At 40.5% G+C, this 18414-nt stretch overlaps 1 protein-coding gene across 1 annotated transcript in view; it reads left to right on the top strand.

Annotated features, from left to right (window-relative positions):
* The window catches only part of gmds (GDP-mannose 4,6-dehydratase), a 172176-nt gene that overhangs the window by 127171 nt on the left and 26591 nt on the right, over nucleotides 1–18414 (top strand). The window contains exons 8-9 of the mRNA XM_032525892.1: nucleotides 3210–3328; nucleotides 4370–4466. Coding sequence (XP_032381783.1) covers nucleotides 3210–3328; nucleotides 4370–4466 — 216 coding nt within the window. The remainder of the gene's footprint in view (nucleotides 1–3209; nucleotides 3329–4369; nucleotides 4467–18414) is intronic.

Raw genomic sequence — 18414 nt, 5'->3', positions numbered from 1 at the left:
AGTAATGATTTTTTTTTTTTTTTTTCTAGAAAAGAAAAGGGCCCAAAAATTGTGGGGAAAAAAAATGCACCATAACAATTTCTATACGTTGCTTGTTTTATTTGACTAAAAGTCCAAAACTCAGATATTCCTTTTACCATCAGATATTACAGAGAACGGCAGCGAAGCGGAAATGTCTCATTACTTTGCCGTTTTACTTGTAAAAACAATTAATTGTGGTTTTATATGCTCGCCGATTCTCCGTGTTTTAATGTCATCAACAACCTGCGTTAAGAAAAAGTATAGAAATAAAGTTGATGTATTGTGAATTTGTAAGTGCATTAACCAGCTAATTGATGTTTATTTTTAGGATTAGTAATATGTATTCTTACATGAAATCCGGCTTTGCTTTATCATTTATGGTAAAAAAAAAAAAAATTCTTTTCCATGCATGTTATTTGTATCCTTGTGTTTCCTTAAAGGTGCCCTGTGCAGTTGTAGACCTCTTGTAGCACTATGAGGCTGTTTTTCTATGAGTGCGTCCCAGTTTTGATTATCTCATGCATGCAACGATGCACTTGGTATTGTAAAATAATGTAAAAGTCCTATTGATTTGACAAACACAAAATGTAGAAAAAATTGGCAGCACAGATTCTGATGGCATTTGTCCTGCTGTCAGTCATCCACTGAGATGCAGTCGTTGGCTCATGTAGCAGTGTGAGAATCTGTTGTGTTCATCAGGGCCGGAGGGTGAGAGGTCAGGCTCAGGGGAGCCATCAGCGTTGAGCGGTCAGTTGACCCTGAACCAACCTCAGATAGGATGGCCTCGCCTCCCCGAGGAGGAACATTCCATCACTGTGTGTGTGTGTGTGTGTGTGTGTGTGTGTGTGTGTGTGTGTGTGTGTGTCAGAGCTAGGCATGTGCTTATATAAAGCCACAAGCTGCACATTTAGTACTTTACACCTTACCTTGACCCTGCAGTCTTTTCTCATTGGCTCAGAGTCGGATATCATTGCCATAACATTAAAAAAATCAATATTTATTGTCCCTAAAAAATCATTCCAAATGTTTTGGATGACCCACCCTAACTGCCATTGTCACAGGTCAAAATGTTGTGCCTATATACAATAAATTTAAAAATAGTTTTTAGAAGATTGGTATTATGTATAACCTAACATATTCCTGCTGCCCAGAGGATGAACTTTTTCCCATTTTGGACACAAAAAAGCCTCCTTTCACAACCCCAAACATGTCAAATACAATGTCTAATGGCCCTAATGCCATTAAAACTTACATAAATATTCAAGATCACCAGAAGATCAATATGAAGCAGATTCACATTAACTTTGCTGTTGATAATCATGGCTATCATAGCACATATTGTTATATTTTTGAGGCACCCTGGCATTTCCTCTAGCACTACTTTTATGGCAAAAATGTCTACTTATACAAATGAAATATTTAAATCTAATATGTTAGGTCTAATAGATTGTTAGGACATATACTGAGAACATTTGTTCTCTAAAATGAATAAAAGAATGTTTCCGTCATGTGCTTTTTCGTGGGGTGTAATGAACATTGAAGCTTCTGGGAACTCAGCTTTTTAGTCTTTTCTTTGTGTGTTTCTGCAAAAGACACACCAATGAGTAGTACTGCAGAGGGAGAGAGAGCCAGTCTCTGCTCTGTCCAACCCTATCACATAAAAAATCCTGATGTGGCTGAATGGAACACACACACACACACACACACACACACACACACACACACACCCACACCATTCAATACAAATCCAAGTAGAGCACATAAACTGTGCTGCTGTCATCCTCAGAGAGCAAAACGGACAGAGTGTATAAGTTACCTCTGTAGAGAAAGAGGGGAAACCCACTCCTCACCTCTCCACCTCTCCGCTGTAGAGAACGGACAGTGTGTGGTTGGACACATGTACAAAAGGCCAGAGCAGAACTGCAGGTTAACAGTGTGGCTAAAACTTCATTGCGCAAGTAGTTTTCCATTCAGCAGAAGAGGTAAAAGTTGTCACTTACCTTCATGAAGTGTAGGAGTTTTGAAATGAATCCAAACGTCTGTAATGCACATTTTGCATTTATCTCTTCATCAAATCCGCTCACTAAATCTGTTTAGTATTTGACCATTCCTCATTCAAATATTTTAAACTGAACCATGCACAAAAACGTCATTTCTTTATTTAGACATTTTTTTTGTCCATCAACGAGTCGTCAATGTCAGTTACTGAGATTACTAGAAGCTGGAACTGTGGCACAACAAAACCATTAGGACCGAGGCATCGACAGGAAGTCATGTCTGCATTGAGTTTTCAGTATAAAGTTTCATGATTTATGAATTATGATCTCTAATTTAGTATATTGAAGGTGAAACAGGGAGGAGTCGCAGAACATGTTGACATTTTTAATTGTAAGTGGCAACACAGATCGACAAAAAAAAAAAACTTAGCTTTTAACATACTTTTGTCTCTTTTTTTGCTCAAACAGTATGCCAACAATCCAAAGCACAAATACATAAGAAATGAAATCAATAAATAGAATCAATAAAATCTCCCTGTCTTGTCTTGTCTTGTCTGTCTGTCTGTCTGTCTGTCTGTCTGTTCCCTCCGAGTCTCTACTAATCAGGCTAGACGTGCCAGAGGTCAGTTGCTCTGACCTGCTGGCTCTGGTTCACTATAAATATTATGGAACCACGCACAGACGCCCTTGTTGGCTGTTTAATATAGTGCTGGGTCCATTAAGGGACTCAGACTATCAGCTTTCATTGGGGTATATGGGCTAATGATAATACTGGCTGCACTGTGCAGTTAGAAAGTCTGAACTAGATGCTGCTGAACTTTTATATCTGGAAGTTTATCATCTCCTTAACGTTTGCTACTAACTTGTGGTATAATTATTGTTTGGGCCATCTCAGTGGTGTTTGCGTGCATAGGTGCATGCACATTCATGGCCACGTGTGTGCTTTTGTGTGTGCCAGCAGCACAGTAGGCCTGTGGGAGTGCTCTGTCCTCCTTTCCCACGATATTTGTCCCATGAGCCCCTGCAGTGACGTCAGGACAGAGGTACGGGCAAATGCCCCGCTCTTAGGTCGCAGGTTCACTTCCTGTCTGTCAGGACTAAGTTGGGCAGGGTCCAGTGTGGAGCGCTGAACTGTCTTTATGATCTCTCAGGGGTTTAACCTCTCTGTCCCTGTCTCACTGTTTCTTTCAGGCTATGTGGCTGATGCTGCAACAGGAGGAGCCAGAGGATTTGGTCATAGCGACGGGGGAGGTGCACAGTGTGAGGGAGTTTGTGGAGAAGGCCTTCAAACGTGTGGGGAAGACCATTGTGTGAGTACACATAGATACACATATACTACACAATCAGATCATTTCCATACATGTTCTGGCGGTTTCACATGTCAGGATCATGAACAAGCCCCCATGTCACTTTTCCATGAAAGTCACAACAAACACAGGACGTACCTTCTGACATTTGTATAACACTTTTCCAGTCAGATTTGAATGCCATCACATTAACGTGAAAATCAAAGCATGAACTCAAAGAAATACTCAATGCACAGTTTGTGTCTTTTTAGGACCCCTGAAATAAATTAGTGTTTGAAACATCATTTATTATTCAAAAGTAAGTAAAATAGGTGATAAGGTGATAGGTGACAATGACATCACATGGGACAAGGCCATACAAATGTCTTTATACCTTGTAGTCAGGTACAAAAAACAGAACTCCCCAGAAAAGCCCAGTACTCATCAGACTATCAGCTAATGCCCTGTTTTGACTTTCATCCAGCTAACCAAGCAAAATGTTTTAAATACACACAGCAAAATGTCTCTAATATAGAAATTCCATTTCTAACTTTTTTAATCATGCTTTTTCACTGTCCGACTGAAAAAGGCTCCAGAGTTCAAAATTAATATGATATCAATTTCAAAATAAGTTTGCAAATTCTTTCACTCATGCATTCTGATTATCCCACATTGCACATTGCAGCTCTCTCTGTAGTGGTTCATGTTTGAAAAGAGCCACGTTCAGAACACTCGTGGATAGATGAAGCCAGCAGCCTCACAGGCTCTATGTCTGAAAGAAGTTATATTGTGGAAACTGCTGTCTCCCGTTCAATGCCACATCTCAGTCCCCTCCCCTGTTTCACCTCTTATTCACCTCCCCCTTGTGTCCTGGAAGACTCTGACATGTTGGTGAAGGGGTGTGTTGATTTCAGAAAAAGAGACAGGTGACATGTTTTGTCTGCACGAGTCGTTAAAGAAACAAACTGCACAAGAAGTAATCAGGGAGATGAAGGAACAGACAGCCGAGCCTTCCAGCAGCTGTGGGAAAATGTTTCCTTTATGCTAAGATTTGTGTCTCTCCAGGTGGGAGGGAAAGGATGAGCAGGAGGTTGGCCGCTGCCAAGAGACAGGAGTGGTACATGTGAACGTGGACCCAAAATACTTCCGTCCCACTGAAGTGGTAAGTCACATTTCTCCCTGTCTGTCTTTGTGTGTACCTATGTGTTGTTCATCTTTGTTCAAATCATCTTCTGGCCTGAATTTGGTTTTACTCTTCTCTCTCGATTAATATTTAAGCATTAATATCTTCTTCGTGGAACAGTATTTTTCCAAGACACACATTATAAGGATTGAAATGAACTATTATATATATTATTTGCTTGATTTAGTATTAATGGCTCCAGACTTTAGCTGAAGGAACTTAATGTGGACATACATTAACACATTAGCTGACACTTTATCCATTCACTGGCTTTCTTAAAAAAAAAACAAGGAAGTGGATCAAGATTGTTTTTTAAATATGCTCCTTTATTTTAACACATCATAACAAGCATTTAGCTATAAATAGTTACCCTGATGGTCTGTGATGCGTGCTACAGTGCTGTATGTAACTACAACCTCCATTTTCAAAACCATCTCATCTCTCTCCGTTTGTTGTATTTTTGTGTTTGTGTTATTTCTCATATTGTCTATTAGGCACACATTCCATTAAAATATTCATATTTTTAAAAGAATGTTCATGGGTGATGAGGAGTAATACATGTGACCCTTTCCCACTTTGAGCTTTTTCTTTTTAAGAGTCTCTGGCCACAGCTACAGCTGGGTTGACAGTGGTTGTCCTAATCATGTGTTTGTTGTTGTTGTTGTTGTTGTTGTTGCCTTGAGTGAGCCCGTAGCTGACAGACCATCATGATCTTCAAACTTTGTACTTTCATTTGTACGTTTGACTTTAGAGATGTGTCGGAAACAAAAGGTTTTTTTCCTCTTGACTTAAGCCTAAGGTAACTTGTCACTTAATGGTAACTCAGAGGACCATAGTGGGGGTTTTGCATGGTTTAGCCAATTAACTACAAACTGTATACCTTAGGATTGCCAACCATTTGTTTCCCAGAAGCATTTGTTTCAGTTTATTTCTGATGTATTGCTTGCTGTGCAGTTAATCATGCAGGAATGCAGACCATGTCAACAAACAACTCTCACTGCTGCAGAATAAAGTTGATCTACTGCGATAAAATCAAGTTCGTATAGTTCTGTGTAATTCATCACACAACGCAGCAGATATTTCCTCTTCTATATGACCGTAACATGAATATAACGTGTTTTTTCTGCATGTATCTGATCGCCGGTCATTGTGTCTGGGACCATACACTTATCAGATGGAATGGGTCCAGTTGACAGCCTCTGGCTGCTTATTGTATGCTATTAAACAGCTGGAAACAAGCCAGTCCACCTCTTTAAGAGTAATGTAGGCTGCATCCTGCCAGTTGGTGCTGAATGGGTCCTCATATTCAGGCAAACAACAATGAAAATGTAACTTTAATAAGGAGGGCGTTTTGGGGCGTGTTGGATTTACTCACTCAGCTGGTGAGGCAATTCTGCTGCGTTAGAAACTGCTTTGAAAGCACACAAGTATGTGTCTCTTTGTATCAGCTTGTCCATGGACAAATGTGCATGTTACCTGTGTTCATAACAGCTGTGAGCATTCAAGCCAAAAAAAGGAGCCGTCATTTTTTTCTCTACATCTCTCTTAAAGAGTCTAATATTTGGGAGGTCTTTCTCTCATTGCTGTGGCCCAGGGGTATTGTGGCTGCTCCCCTTGGGACGGTATAGTGTTACCCAGGGGTGTTGTGGCCGAGATTAGCTGTCAGGTTCTCAGTTTAAAGCTTGGAGCGCCCCTCTGCTGAGCTTTGGCCTGGCGAGATTAAAGCTGAGATCCAGTTGAGTGATGCCGGGGGATTAGCAAGGAAGCCCTGCTGAAGGCCTGCTGAGGCGATGGAAGCAGCGGTCACACACCTGAGCCGATATTCTTTGTGCATGTTGACTCTACATTCAAGGTCTTAACCCTGAACACGCACAGAAAACCACTCCAGACACTGGTCAAATGAGCCAACGGTGACCTACCAGCAAAGGAACAGTACAGTGGATTTCACAAGAGCTTTTGTGATACATGGACAATGTATCCTGTAGTGTTGATGCCTACGTACCCTATGAGGCAACCCAGTCCATTGATAAAGCAAACACTAGTTGCAACATTTGCTTACAGACTTTGTGAAGGCAACATCGAAAGGTTTCAAGATCTGACCAGAACAAAACAAAATAGTTTCTGTGAAGGTACTTTGGTGAATTTGAGACATTTCAAATGTCCGATTTGAACAATAGTTTATAGATTAATAGACCAGAAAAATAGAAATTCCTGTACATTGTCACACAATCCAATCCAACAGCTCTGCTCTGCTGGCATCAAGTGTTTGTAAGATTTTGGTCAAACCAAACCGTGTATGCTGCACACCATATAGAGATAGTGAAATTAAAATAAATTACTTCAGCACAGTAACTGCAACACTTATTAAACACACAATATTGCTGTCACGTACCCTCATCATAGGGCTACAAAAACAATTATTTACATTATCAACTAATCTGCAGAGTATTTTTAATTGTCTATAAAATGTAAGAAAATAGTTCACCCCAGTTTCTCAAAGTCCAAGACTAAGTTCTTTAAGTGTTGCTTTTGTCTGTCCAAAACCCAAAGATAATCAGTTTAATATGATATAATACAGAAAAGTGGGAAATATTCACATTTGAGAGGCTGGATACGGCATGTTTTCTGCCATGTTTGCACAACAAAATTACGATTTAAGCGATTTATAAATAGTTTGATTAGTCGACTGATTGCAGCTCTCTTAATCAGACATCACAAGTTCCAACTGCCCAAGGTGACATCTTATTATTTGGACCGAGCAGCAGTCCACAACCCAAATATTTTCAATTTTTAGTGGTATAAAACAGAAAAAAGCAAAATATCCTAACATTTCAGAACTTAGAAATGTTTTTTGGATTAAAGGTTTCAATTTTTGAAGCTGTTCTTCTGTCTGTCAATCGCTTCCTCTATTTTTTGGGTCTGAGGTTGCATTTCACTTTCCAGTTAAAAAGTAGAATATCCAGCGGTTTCTATTACTTGGAACATGTGTAGCTCAGAGGGAACCGATGGGAAAGACGGCAGGGATAACGAGAGGGAAACAGTTCACTTACTGAGGGGATTTTTCTGCTCTTTCTCGCTGTCTCTTTATTTCTATGGTAGGGGTTAAAGGGACTGAGGAGTGTTTAACCTCTGATCCCTTAAGACAGGAAGTGACTGACACCGGGCTCACAGCTCAGCATTGTGGCTCTCCTAAAGTGGAAATACCTGTGTGTGTGTGTGTGTGTGTGTGTGTGTGTGTGTGTGTGTGTGTGTGTGTGTGTGTGTGGTGTGTGTGTGTGTGTGTGTGTGTGTGTGTGTGTGTGTGATAAGAACCCAGCTGACCACGACTCAAACTCTTTCGATAGTGTTTGCATTTTTAGGTGCAAGAAAATTTGGATCCATCTGGGGCCTGTGTGTGTGGCTGTACCTAAGAGCAGGGAGTCTTCAGGCTGTGTGCGCTAATATATATGTAATTCATCATTATCCCTGGCAGTGTGTGTGTCTGACATGGGCTCATTTATCTCCGCAGGCCCTTGGGACAGGGGCGATCAGCCAGGTGTGTGTGTGTGTGTGTGTGTGTGTGTGTGTGTGTGTATTTGGAATATAATACCTTAAGGCTGCAGAGGTGGTGGCGAGTTTGTCTGTGCTCATGGAAGCTGTTTACTTCATACGAAACATGCTGGTTAAAAATAAAGAAACAAAGCTCCCATCATTTTTTTTGCAGATAGTCAAAACGTAAAAGCAAAAGACGTGTGATGTGAAGCTGTCAGGGGTGTTTTGAATTACCCATCAGCTAGGTTTCAAACTGATCCAACTGTCATGGCTGCCGTTTGTCTCCATTGTATTTGTTGTGCAGAGGTGTCAATCACACTTGTCAGCCTGTGGGTTCCTGCCAACACTGAGGTTTGGCTCAGAGCAGCCTCTGCCTAAGCTCTTTGCAAAGGTGTGGCATGGCTTATTATGCTCTAATAGTTGGGATTACTTTTGGTTGCCAGGCAATAAACATCGCTGTGGTTGTGGACTCTAGTGTGATCAGAGGGTTTCCTCTGTCTGGTTCTCACGGTTGTGTTTAGACTTTGTTAGGAGATTTACAAGGCTGGAAATGATCACTGACTGTGTGTAAACGTAGTAAATGGAGGTAACTACAGAGATGCTAAAATTTACAATAGGTGTGTGAATTAGTGCAGTATGAATTAGGTGGAGTAAGCGTGTGTTTGTGTGTGTGTGTGTGTGGGGGGGGGGTTAACATGGGAAGACTGTTACAGAATGTGCAGGAAAGAAGGGCAAAAAAGTGCTACAAAAGCCGTTATAGTGACACATAAAGTTTGGGGTTTATGAGTGTCAGATAAAAAAAAAAAAAAAAGAAGGATCAAATTTGTTGCAATGAAGGCCAGATTTTTAATCCATAGTGTGGGTCAAAAATACTGGAGCCTACACTTCCTATTTTAAAGTCTGACACTGACAGCAACTACTCAGATAAAATAGAGTCAACTGCACCCTCAGCAAACTTCTGCTGTAATGCAAGTTTGTATTGTGTGTTTTTTGGACCATCCCTGTCTGGTAAACATCAATGGCTTTATAACTCCATATCCCCAGTTTTTTTTATTTAGAGCTCTACATTAAAAAAAAAAAAAAAAAAGTCTTCAAGGCTGTGGCTATTTTCTGGACCGGAGGAAGCTCCACCAGAGCCACCAGGGCCTGTGAACTGATCTTTTGTAATGTGTAAAATAATTAGAGAGCCCCTTTTAATTAAACATGTTACATTACCAAAAATATATCCTTACTGCAGTTTACTACTTATGAACTCTGAGTTGATCATTTCCACTAAGCAGCTATAAATACTCCATCACAAGGGAACTCTTCTCGTAAACACAATAAGGCATTTAACAGATGTTAGACTACAAAATCTTAAATGACATTTAAGTTGTAATGTTATAACAATTTTTTTCTTTTTAAGCGTCATTCCAGTTTTTCTTCCATACCCGCCAATAACATAATGTATCCAATAATAGTACTTTCATTTGGCCCAAGATTTATTAAAATAAGGGTAAAACGCACGTTCACTTCATCGAACAGGTACCAAGTAACAACCTGCGTTGTGTGATTGCTAATACCTGCAGAAGTTTCTCTCTTTTTCTTTGTTTAAACATCAATAAATTTGAATTATTTATTGCAAATCCCAATTTGTCTCCCTTAGCACTGGAGAGTTCATGTCCGTTTTGGACAGTGACGATTGTGCACACTGTCCGTATTTGCATTGGTGTGTGTCTATGTGCATGTACGCACTTGTGTGCGTCCATGCTAATGCAACCCCGGTTGTCATACTTCCAAGTTCATGTGTCGCTGCGGGGGATAAACTGCCATGAGTTGAGTGACAGCGCTGGGTTTTCTGTCCAACCTCTCATGCAGTGGAGGAGGAGAAGTGGTGATAAATGGGAAGTTGTCTCTCAATCTGTCTTTATCTTCATCTGTCCCATCAATGTTTCGCAGAACTCCTACACTGTCATTTTCCCAGGACACCTCCTCACCCTTTTGGCCCTTTTTACACTTCTGTCTGCGTCAGGGTCACAGTGATGTAATGAACGTTGGTCGGCAACACAGGAATGTCCTTCCAGGCGAGATTATCCTCTTGTAAGTTCAAGCAGACAGACAGTTGCCCCCGTTATTACCTACCTACCTGAAATGAGTCAATCATTTCAGAGTAAATCCAACAAAATGTTACCTTTTTTGGATGACCAGATTCTCTATAGGATTTTGTAGTGACAGATGCATGCTCGCAGCATGACATGTCTTCAGTTTGAGCATAGTGCAGTGCTCCTGTTTTCCACAGCCACGCTATCTTTATCAATACAATCTAGAAGTCGTCTTTGTTCGTGACCGATTGGAGAAATTTCCATTGTCTCTTAGCAGATGTAAGGCGGGCTCTGCACAGGCACCTCTGCTTGAGTTCCAAGTTTTTTTATCTGATTTTTTTTTTTTCCCCCAGTGATAATCTTCCTTAATCAGATAATAATAATATTTGGAATATGTATGTAAATTGTAGGAAATGCACGTTATAAGTTCTCAGGGCCCAAAGTGACATCAAATGAGAAGCTTGATAAATTACTTTCAGTTTAATCATTTGTCAAAATTGTCATTTCATTTTCTGCTCCAGTTAATCAACTATCTCAGCAGAAGATCACTGCATGCTTATCACACTGACATCCCTCCAGTTCACAGTGGAATGAGCATATTTTTCTCTGTGGTATGTTTTGACTGACAGAGAGGAATCATCATCAGAAGTTCCCATGTATCAACAACGGAAAAAATGCATGTTACGCTTTGTTAGAGTCCCGGACCAGCGTTCCCTGCAGTGCAGTCATGTACATGTGACGGATCAACCTTTTGTTTTAAATATGTAAGTTAATTGCAATGCAACACAAATAAAAAGGCAGAGGCGCTACCTGCCAACACTGTTACAGTGGCACCCTGTAAGGCTCGGGAGTGTCGAGTGTGTGCTGTATACACATAAACAGGCTCAGTTTGTCATTCCAGTTTAAGGATTTTCTTTGTGTCCATTCAAATAGAGGAAAAACCCTGATCAAAGAAATCCTGCTCTTATCTTTGCTCTGACCACGAACAACATCCTGAAACTGCATCAGACCTTGTTTTCGCTGGTTAGTGGAGCCATTGTTTATTCATTGGCAGGAAGAGGTTTCTGAATGCTAAATTTCACATTTGTTCACTCTGGATAAGAGCAATAACTCAAATAAACCAGATGGACAGAACATGAAATACTAGTTACATCATAGCAGAAACTTGTATGAAAGTTTAGGTCGCAAAATGTAGGTTGCATTCACACCTGTGAAAGTTCAACAGAGCAGTGACCAGGCCTGTTTTTTCATTCCTATCTTATTTAGACTGCAAGTAATAATCAAAAGCTCCCGCACCAACCCCTAAATATAGCCCTGTTGACAAACCACACCTCTGCATCTGTCAACCGTCTGTCCGTGTGCGTATGCAAGTCTTGATTCTAAACTTCCTTCTTGCGTCGGATTGCTGTCATTCCAGTACTGAGGTGTGCACAACGAATTCACCAGAAACACACTCTGCTGCATATTCTCATACGTCGACACTGCTGTTGTTGGACAAGGAGCTCAGACAATGGATTCAGTGATCTAGGGGAATAAAGACAGCGGGTGTTTCAACCTTTTATGACTGTTGGCAAGCAGAGTCAATCCACCTGTTGAGGGCATCAGCATGACAAAGACATACCTGACTGATCTGGTTACTAAATAATGTTTTGCATTGTCAAGCTTTATTGAGTTTAAAGGACAAGTCCACCCTTGGATACTCTGCCACAGTTAGATATCATCACCGTGTGATGTTGAATGCATTCCATGTGTCTTTGTGATGATATGTTGTGACCTGCCTCCACTACTTCAGTTAGTGATCTCATGAGTCTCACAGAGCGTCCTTTGATTGCTCCCACAGACAGGGCCTGAGCTGAGCAAAAGTTTGACATAGTAGACCTTGTTTGCAAGCAGTGGTTTGTTCAAAACTCCAATCAGAGACGTCACAGAGTGGCCACAAGGCCCTGTCATGTATGTGCACAAACCACATTACCATGCAATAAGCTAGTCTAGTTCCTGTTGAAGATGCATGGAACAATGTCATACAGGTACTGTTAGAAATGCTATGGATTGGGATAAAACATTAAACAAAAATAACAAACATGATTTTTTTTTCTAGGTCTCAAATATATACTGTTTGTAATATACAGCCACTATAACTGTATCAAACACACCTGTAATACTTTAAATAGCATTATGAATACCTTAAGTACCATTACATGGCTATGTCCTTTATTTTTAATATACATTATATAAGACACACCTGCCTCAAAAATGACAAATGATAACCTGTGACCATGACAACATCCCTCTTCCTTCGTTTTACATTGGATTTCTCCTTGTATGGTTGTTGAATATTATTGTAAAATGATTAAAAGACAGAAAAACGGCTACAGAAAAAAAGCTTTTTTCTGTCTGATTCTGAGGGACAGAACTACACCTGATATGCAGCACTTGTATTTTGCAAGGCTGAATTGTAGTTGCACTTTAAATATCTTTCTCCAGGTATCTCCAGGACAAAGAAAAACACAATGTATTGTACTTGTATTTAACTTTTTCAAAGTGTTTTTGATAAAAAAAATGTCCTTAAGTCTTTTCAACCTGGACCATGTCACAAACAAATGTTGTACAGTCAGGCATTGTTCTAACCCACAAAACCTTGTTTTAACATCTAGTCAATGTCTCGAGGACTCGAGGGATATAAAACGTGTCAGACAAAACTGTGGGAAAATGTGTAGTGTGTACAAAATCACATGACAGCTTGAAAGATTCCAAACGATGTTATGGTGCAGCCATGAAAACCTGGTGGTTTAAATGATTCATTTAGTGTAAGCATCATATAGTTTCAATGAAGTGTTACAGCAAGCAGAGACATAATATATGTGTGATGTTGTCATACAATGTGGAAAAGGCCTCTATTTTCTAATGTCAAGGCTGCTTAAGAAAGAAATTTAGAGGGGAAAATCAGAGTTCAAGAGTTTAAAGCTATTATTTAACAAGTATGCTCGAATCCCAGCTGAACAAATGGGTATTATTTTGGAACCCCTGTTATCTCTGAATATTCACTATAGATGGAGTTTAATTTAAGAAAAACTAACCATAGCTTCATCATTCAGTTTTAAAACAAGGTTACCTACTTTCTATGAAAAGAATAAATCCCTTACATTGCAACTGTAGGAGTTGAAACAGCATGCATCTAAAACATTTAATTGGTTTTATGACTACATTTCTCTTGCTATACACGCAAAGGTGGAGAAGTTACAGGCCTTCAAAGTAGTGATGATACTCTCACCAACGTGACTATAAGATAATCAACAATGGACAACCAGGGACCTTAAAGTGCTCATATTATGCTTTTTGGCTTTTCCACTTTTATTTATTGTGTTCTATGTCTTTTTGTGCATGTTATAGGTTTACAAAGTCCACCCAAAAGGGACTTACCATCTCCAACAGAAAACACTGTTCCCAAACTGCTCCTCACAGCTCTGTTGTAGTCCAGCCTTTACCTCCGTGACAAACGTGCATCACTTTGTAACACACGTTATAATGCTCGCCTAGCAGCTGGCACTCCCTCATGCTCCTCAGCTGACTAGCTAGCAGTCCTTTCTGAGCATGTGCGACTACCAACGAAGATGGAGTAGCAGTGAGCTCAACACACAGGGTAAAAAGAGGAGCTGCACAGCAATGTGCAGTACCACAAGTAGCCTATATGGTGTTTTCTGAAAATTAAACCACGTAAACCTATTCTGGTAAAACTTCTAAATATAATTAGGAACCTGAAAATGAGCATTAAATGAGCACTTTAAGGAAAGGGTATGCTCCAGGAGAACTAGTCTGTACAAGGTGTTGTCAGTCTACGTTGGGAAGCTAAAGTTTTTGTAACTGTCGACAGTCAAAAGTAAAAAGCCGTCCATGGTGCGGTGAAGAATTTTAAAAAGAGAGAGAAGATCAAACCGTGGTTGTGGTTGTCAAATTATTGGTTTTGGAAAAGTAAAATTCAGCCAGACCCAGTCATCCTCCCAATACCTATGCCAAAGGGGTTGGAGGACTGTTTGACCTAGTGAAAAGCACTTTGGTGGAGCATAGTGACATCTTTAGTCAGCAGGGTCAATTTTTTAGCAGCAGAAATGAGGTGCTTGGTTCTCAGGCCTTGTTGAAGAAACAGAGCTGGTGTTGGGTTTCATTTGACTCCGTGCAGGCGGTCCAGACATCATAAATCCACTCCCAGGATCCTTGTAGTGCTGTCTCCACACACAGAATGAGTATTACAGTTTCTCTGATTGGAAGAGGATGAGACAAGCTCCATTTGAGTTGCTGTCAAGTGTCTATGTTTTTCAGCAGACATTGTAGAACCCTTCTTTAATCCACACTGCTTTGACTTTCTGAACATTCTAGTACAAAATAACTCTAGTGGTAGATACAGACGCAGCAAGATTGCAGCCACCGCTGTGTCAGATCCCGCTGTGGAACAAATTCTTTATCCTAACAATGAGAAAAGCAGGTATGGTCCCACACACACGTGTGTGCTGCTGACATAATGGCTCCTGGCAAGCAGTAACTCACACTCATCTGTCACTGTGCCCCAGAGAAGATTTTTAACAGTTGGCCTGTTTTGTTGCGTAATATCTGCTTTTTAATGAAGCCTGAAATGTGGTGGCTATTTTAGACTTTCCTAGTATTAGGTTGTAATTCTTTTCAGGCAACAAGTTGAGAGGTTTTTAACAGCACAAGAGGCTCTTGAGTCCATCAGCTGTTTCATATTCTACTTCTTCAAGGAAAATTTTAGATTTTATAATGTGGGTCTCATTTTTATTCTTCTGACCATTATTCCTTTGGGTTCTTATGTAAGGGGTAATGTAGAGCGAGGCGGTTGTTATGGCGAATACAACCCCAGTCACCCTGTCGGGGTTGTATTCGCTATAACAACCGCCTCACTCTACATTTTTAAGCTAATTACATGTCTACTTACCAAAAATAAATAATAATTTGACGCAAAATATTGATTTTAAAAAAGAGTTTTGTTGATTTAAATACGATTGTATTGCAACCGCTTAAGAAAATAGTCTGTTCCGTCTCTAAGGTTTGAATCCTGCGTCCATAGCAACGTAAACTCTGTAGCTAGCTGTTTAATGCAACCCTCCGTCTGTCACAGCCCCACGGTAACTACCCCGCCTGCAGTGAATACATTTCTGGCAAAAGCCCCCGGCCCGGGCATGCATTTATACCTCTTACTAGCTAGCTAGGTGGACCAATGACCCAGCTGCTGTTTTAATCACTGCAGGAATTGAAACCTTTGGCTGAAGGGTGTAGAGAGCTAGCGGGCTATCGGCTGCTCTAATTTACATTAAACTGAACATTTTCATTGATGGTGAAATGAGACACGGTGCATGGCTTCTTTGGGAATATCTATGTTGACGTTTATGTTCTCATTCATCTCGTTTCCTTTTTGGACAGCCGCTGAATTGGAGGACAGAAGTTGATCCGCTTTTCCCCACTTTTTGCCACAGCTGATAAATTATCCAGATTTCTTCCAGCGTATTAATAAAGCTGTCCTGCAGAGTAAACAGAACTGCATTCATGGCATTGCTCAGCCATGCATGGCAACGGTGTGTTATACTTAGCAACGGTCTGTTACCAAGAAAATAACAGACCGCAGAATGCCTTAGAATTCAACCAAGCCATGTAATAAAGCATTTTAACCACCAGGTTGATTATAAAGCTGCAAAATCATGGCAAAACTGCAAGACAAAGCTCTACAATGAAGAGCCCTTAGACTTCCGCTTAAAAATCAATGTCTACAGGACAATACAGGCAACAAAAACCAATACAGAGCTGTCATGTCTCAAAATGGCATACCTGTCAACCTCACTGTAATATAAAAAATGGGAGGAAAGTGAAAATGTGTGGAAAGGAGTAATGACGCCGCCCCTTTTCCCCCTCTTGTCTTTGCTCGCTGTTCTGCTCTCGGAAGGTCAGCTTTTTACTTAACTCCCAAACCATGCCACCGCTCATGTACCGCTTCCTGTAGTGTCATCTAGGGTGATTGGCACTTAACCTGACAAAGTTGTCAAGAGTCCTGGAGAAAAGGGACCATGAACTTGAACCATAGATGGGCCGCAAACGGTCCAATCTGACATATCAGAATTCAACTTCAAAAGATTCAGCCAAAAAAGAGGGAAATCAAAGTCAGAAGTACAGATGAAAGTTCAAGTTATCCCAATCTGTCCCTCAAACGTACATTGCTTTGCGGAGATTTTCCTTGGTTCAACGGTTCTATTACAATATATAGTCTGGGTAATTGAGTTTAATGATGAATCAACGTGCTCAGCGTCACTGTAAATAGCTTGGTACTTAATCCAATAAACAGAAATCCAAAAAGCCATCATTAATGTAGGTACATTTTGGGCAAATGTCAATAGTTTGCAAGCTGAAGAAAAGCATTATTATATCAGTCAATTGGAATATGTTTCTGTTGATGTTTTCAAGGTAATTGATTTTAAGTGAGGACTTGTTCAAAACTTGCCTGAAAGCTTATGTGGTGATGCTGCTTGTACCCCTTTCTTTTTTTTTCTTTTTTTAAGAGTAGACATTTTGGAATTTCTACCTTCATTTTGTTTTACTTCATAATAAGAAGTTTAGTGATGCCCTATGCACTCCCTCCTAAAGATGTTTCTAGCAATCAGAATTAGTAACTATGGTGTCTTCTTACCCAGAAGGAAAGATTTACAAAAGTAACACCATGGTCATGAATAAAATGGAAAGGTTTCACTTTTATTACAAGGCTGTGACAAAATTCATCAGTCGGAATCAGTGACCTGCCAAGATAGTGACTGCCTAAATATGTTGAACTGGACCCATAGATCTGACTTCAGTAAGCCTGGGGACTGAGGTATTCACCTTTATCATGCAGTTAAATATGGATTTGGACAATGTGGGCCTGACTGGTCGGTATAGGGGAGGAATGAGCAGCTATTATTATCCAGCTTTATGTCTCTGGCAGTGTAGTGGTGTCAGTCAGAGGCCGGGGGTGGAAGCCAGGGGCCGGTTTGCACTGCTGGCTCTCTGAGGTGCTTCATCTCGGGGCCGAGGCAGCAAGCCCTCTCACTGAACCGCAGCCGTTTGGATAGAGAAGTGCTGAGGCAGCACACCATTTCACTGGGTGGAGTTTCTATACTGTACTATAGGTCTTAAAACAAGAAGAGGTGGCGGTCGGACTCGGCCTTGAGCCAGTGTATAACTTTATTATCATGCACAACATCGTCCCAAAGCTCAGATCACACATCACTGTCAATTATTTTGTTTTATTCCACACTTGTTTCTCAGCCGCTGTACTTAGCACCAGCATCTGTGATCAATTTGTCCGATTTATGTGTCAGAAATTAGACCGTGTTTTAAAAGCAGCATGTGTCTGTTATTCACAGTGTTGTATTAGGCGTTTGCGAACAGACTGAACTCCAGGATTCCTCAGATTCCTTTTAGTAGAAGCCAGTGATAAGGTGAAATGTGAGGTAAGGAGAGGCCTTAGTGTTCTGACAGCAGTTTGCCGCGTTGATGGATTGAGGTGAATGTTTGAACACCAGACAGACATGAAGGAGCAAATGCTTTTATGAGCAGTAAGATTTATCCATTGAACAAGCTTTGTCAAGGTCCGTCGGCTGAATTTATGGCACATGACACACGAAACGGCTATCAGTGCTGAGTCTGGATGTTTGGCAGAGGTCCACGGTACTTTCACAAAAAGGAAGCATGAAATATTAGCATTATTCTAAAAGGTTTCCGTATATTAGGGAGGAATTGGGCGTCCTTTTCCAAGACAGTTCACAGTGAAACCATTCCCTTTTTCCCCTACCTGGAATTCTGCTTTCTGGAAAGATTGCTGACAGCCAGCCGCTCTGCTGCTCCGGATGGAAAACGAGGGAACAATAAAAGACAAAGTAGCAGAAGTGGTCTCACATTTTTACTCTTATTTGACATTTGTCAGTGTCCATTAACTTGTCAGCCAGTTTCCATAGAGATTTAGATAGGATTTGTTGTGACTCAAGACCCAGAAACCTTTTGATTGAGAGTTTCATTGATAGATTGATAGTTTTTTTCAATTCAGTCACGTCTTCTGATATTTATATTTTTCAATCCAATCATTTGTTTTGCTGAATTTTTCTGCATTTGTAAAGAATGCCCCACATTACAGCTCTCCTGTAATGGCTTGTATTAAAAACACACATCACTGGAGAAAGAGCGGAATGTTAATATGAATTTGTTGTGACAGGAAGGTTTGGACAGAAGTTGGACATCCTCTCCCCCTCGCATCAATGACGTGTTCAAGTTTCAAGTGCAGT

This window comes from Etheostoma spectabile, chromosome 9 (assembly GCF_008692095.1).
Source record: "Etheostoma spectabile isolate EspeVRDwgs_2016 chromosome 9, UIUC_Espe_1.0, whole genome shotgun sequence".
In the NCBI taxonomy this organism is placed as follows: Eukaryota; Metazoa; Chordata; class Actinopteri; order Perciformes; family Percidae; genus Etheostoma; species Etheostoma spectabile.
This window is presented reverse-complemented; position numbering and strand designations above follow the sequence as displayed.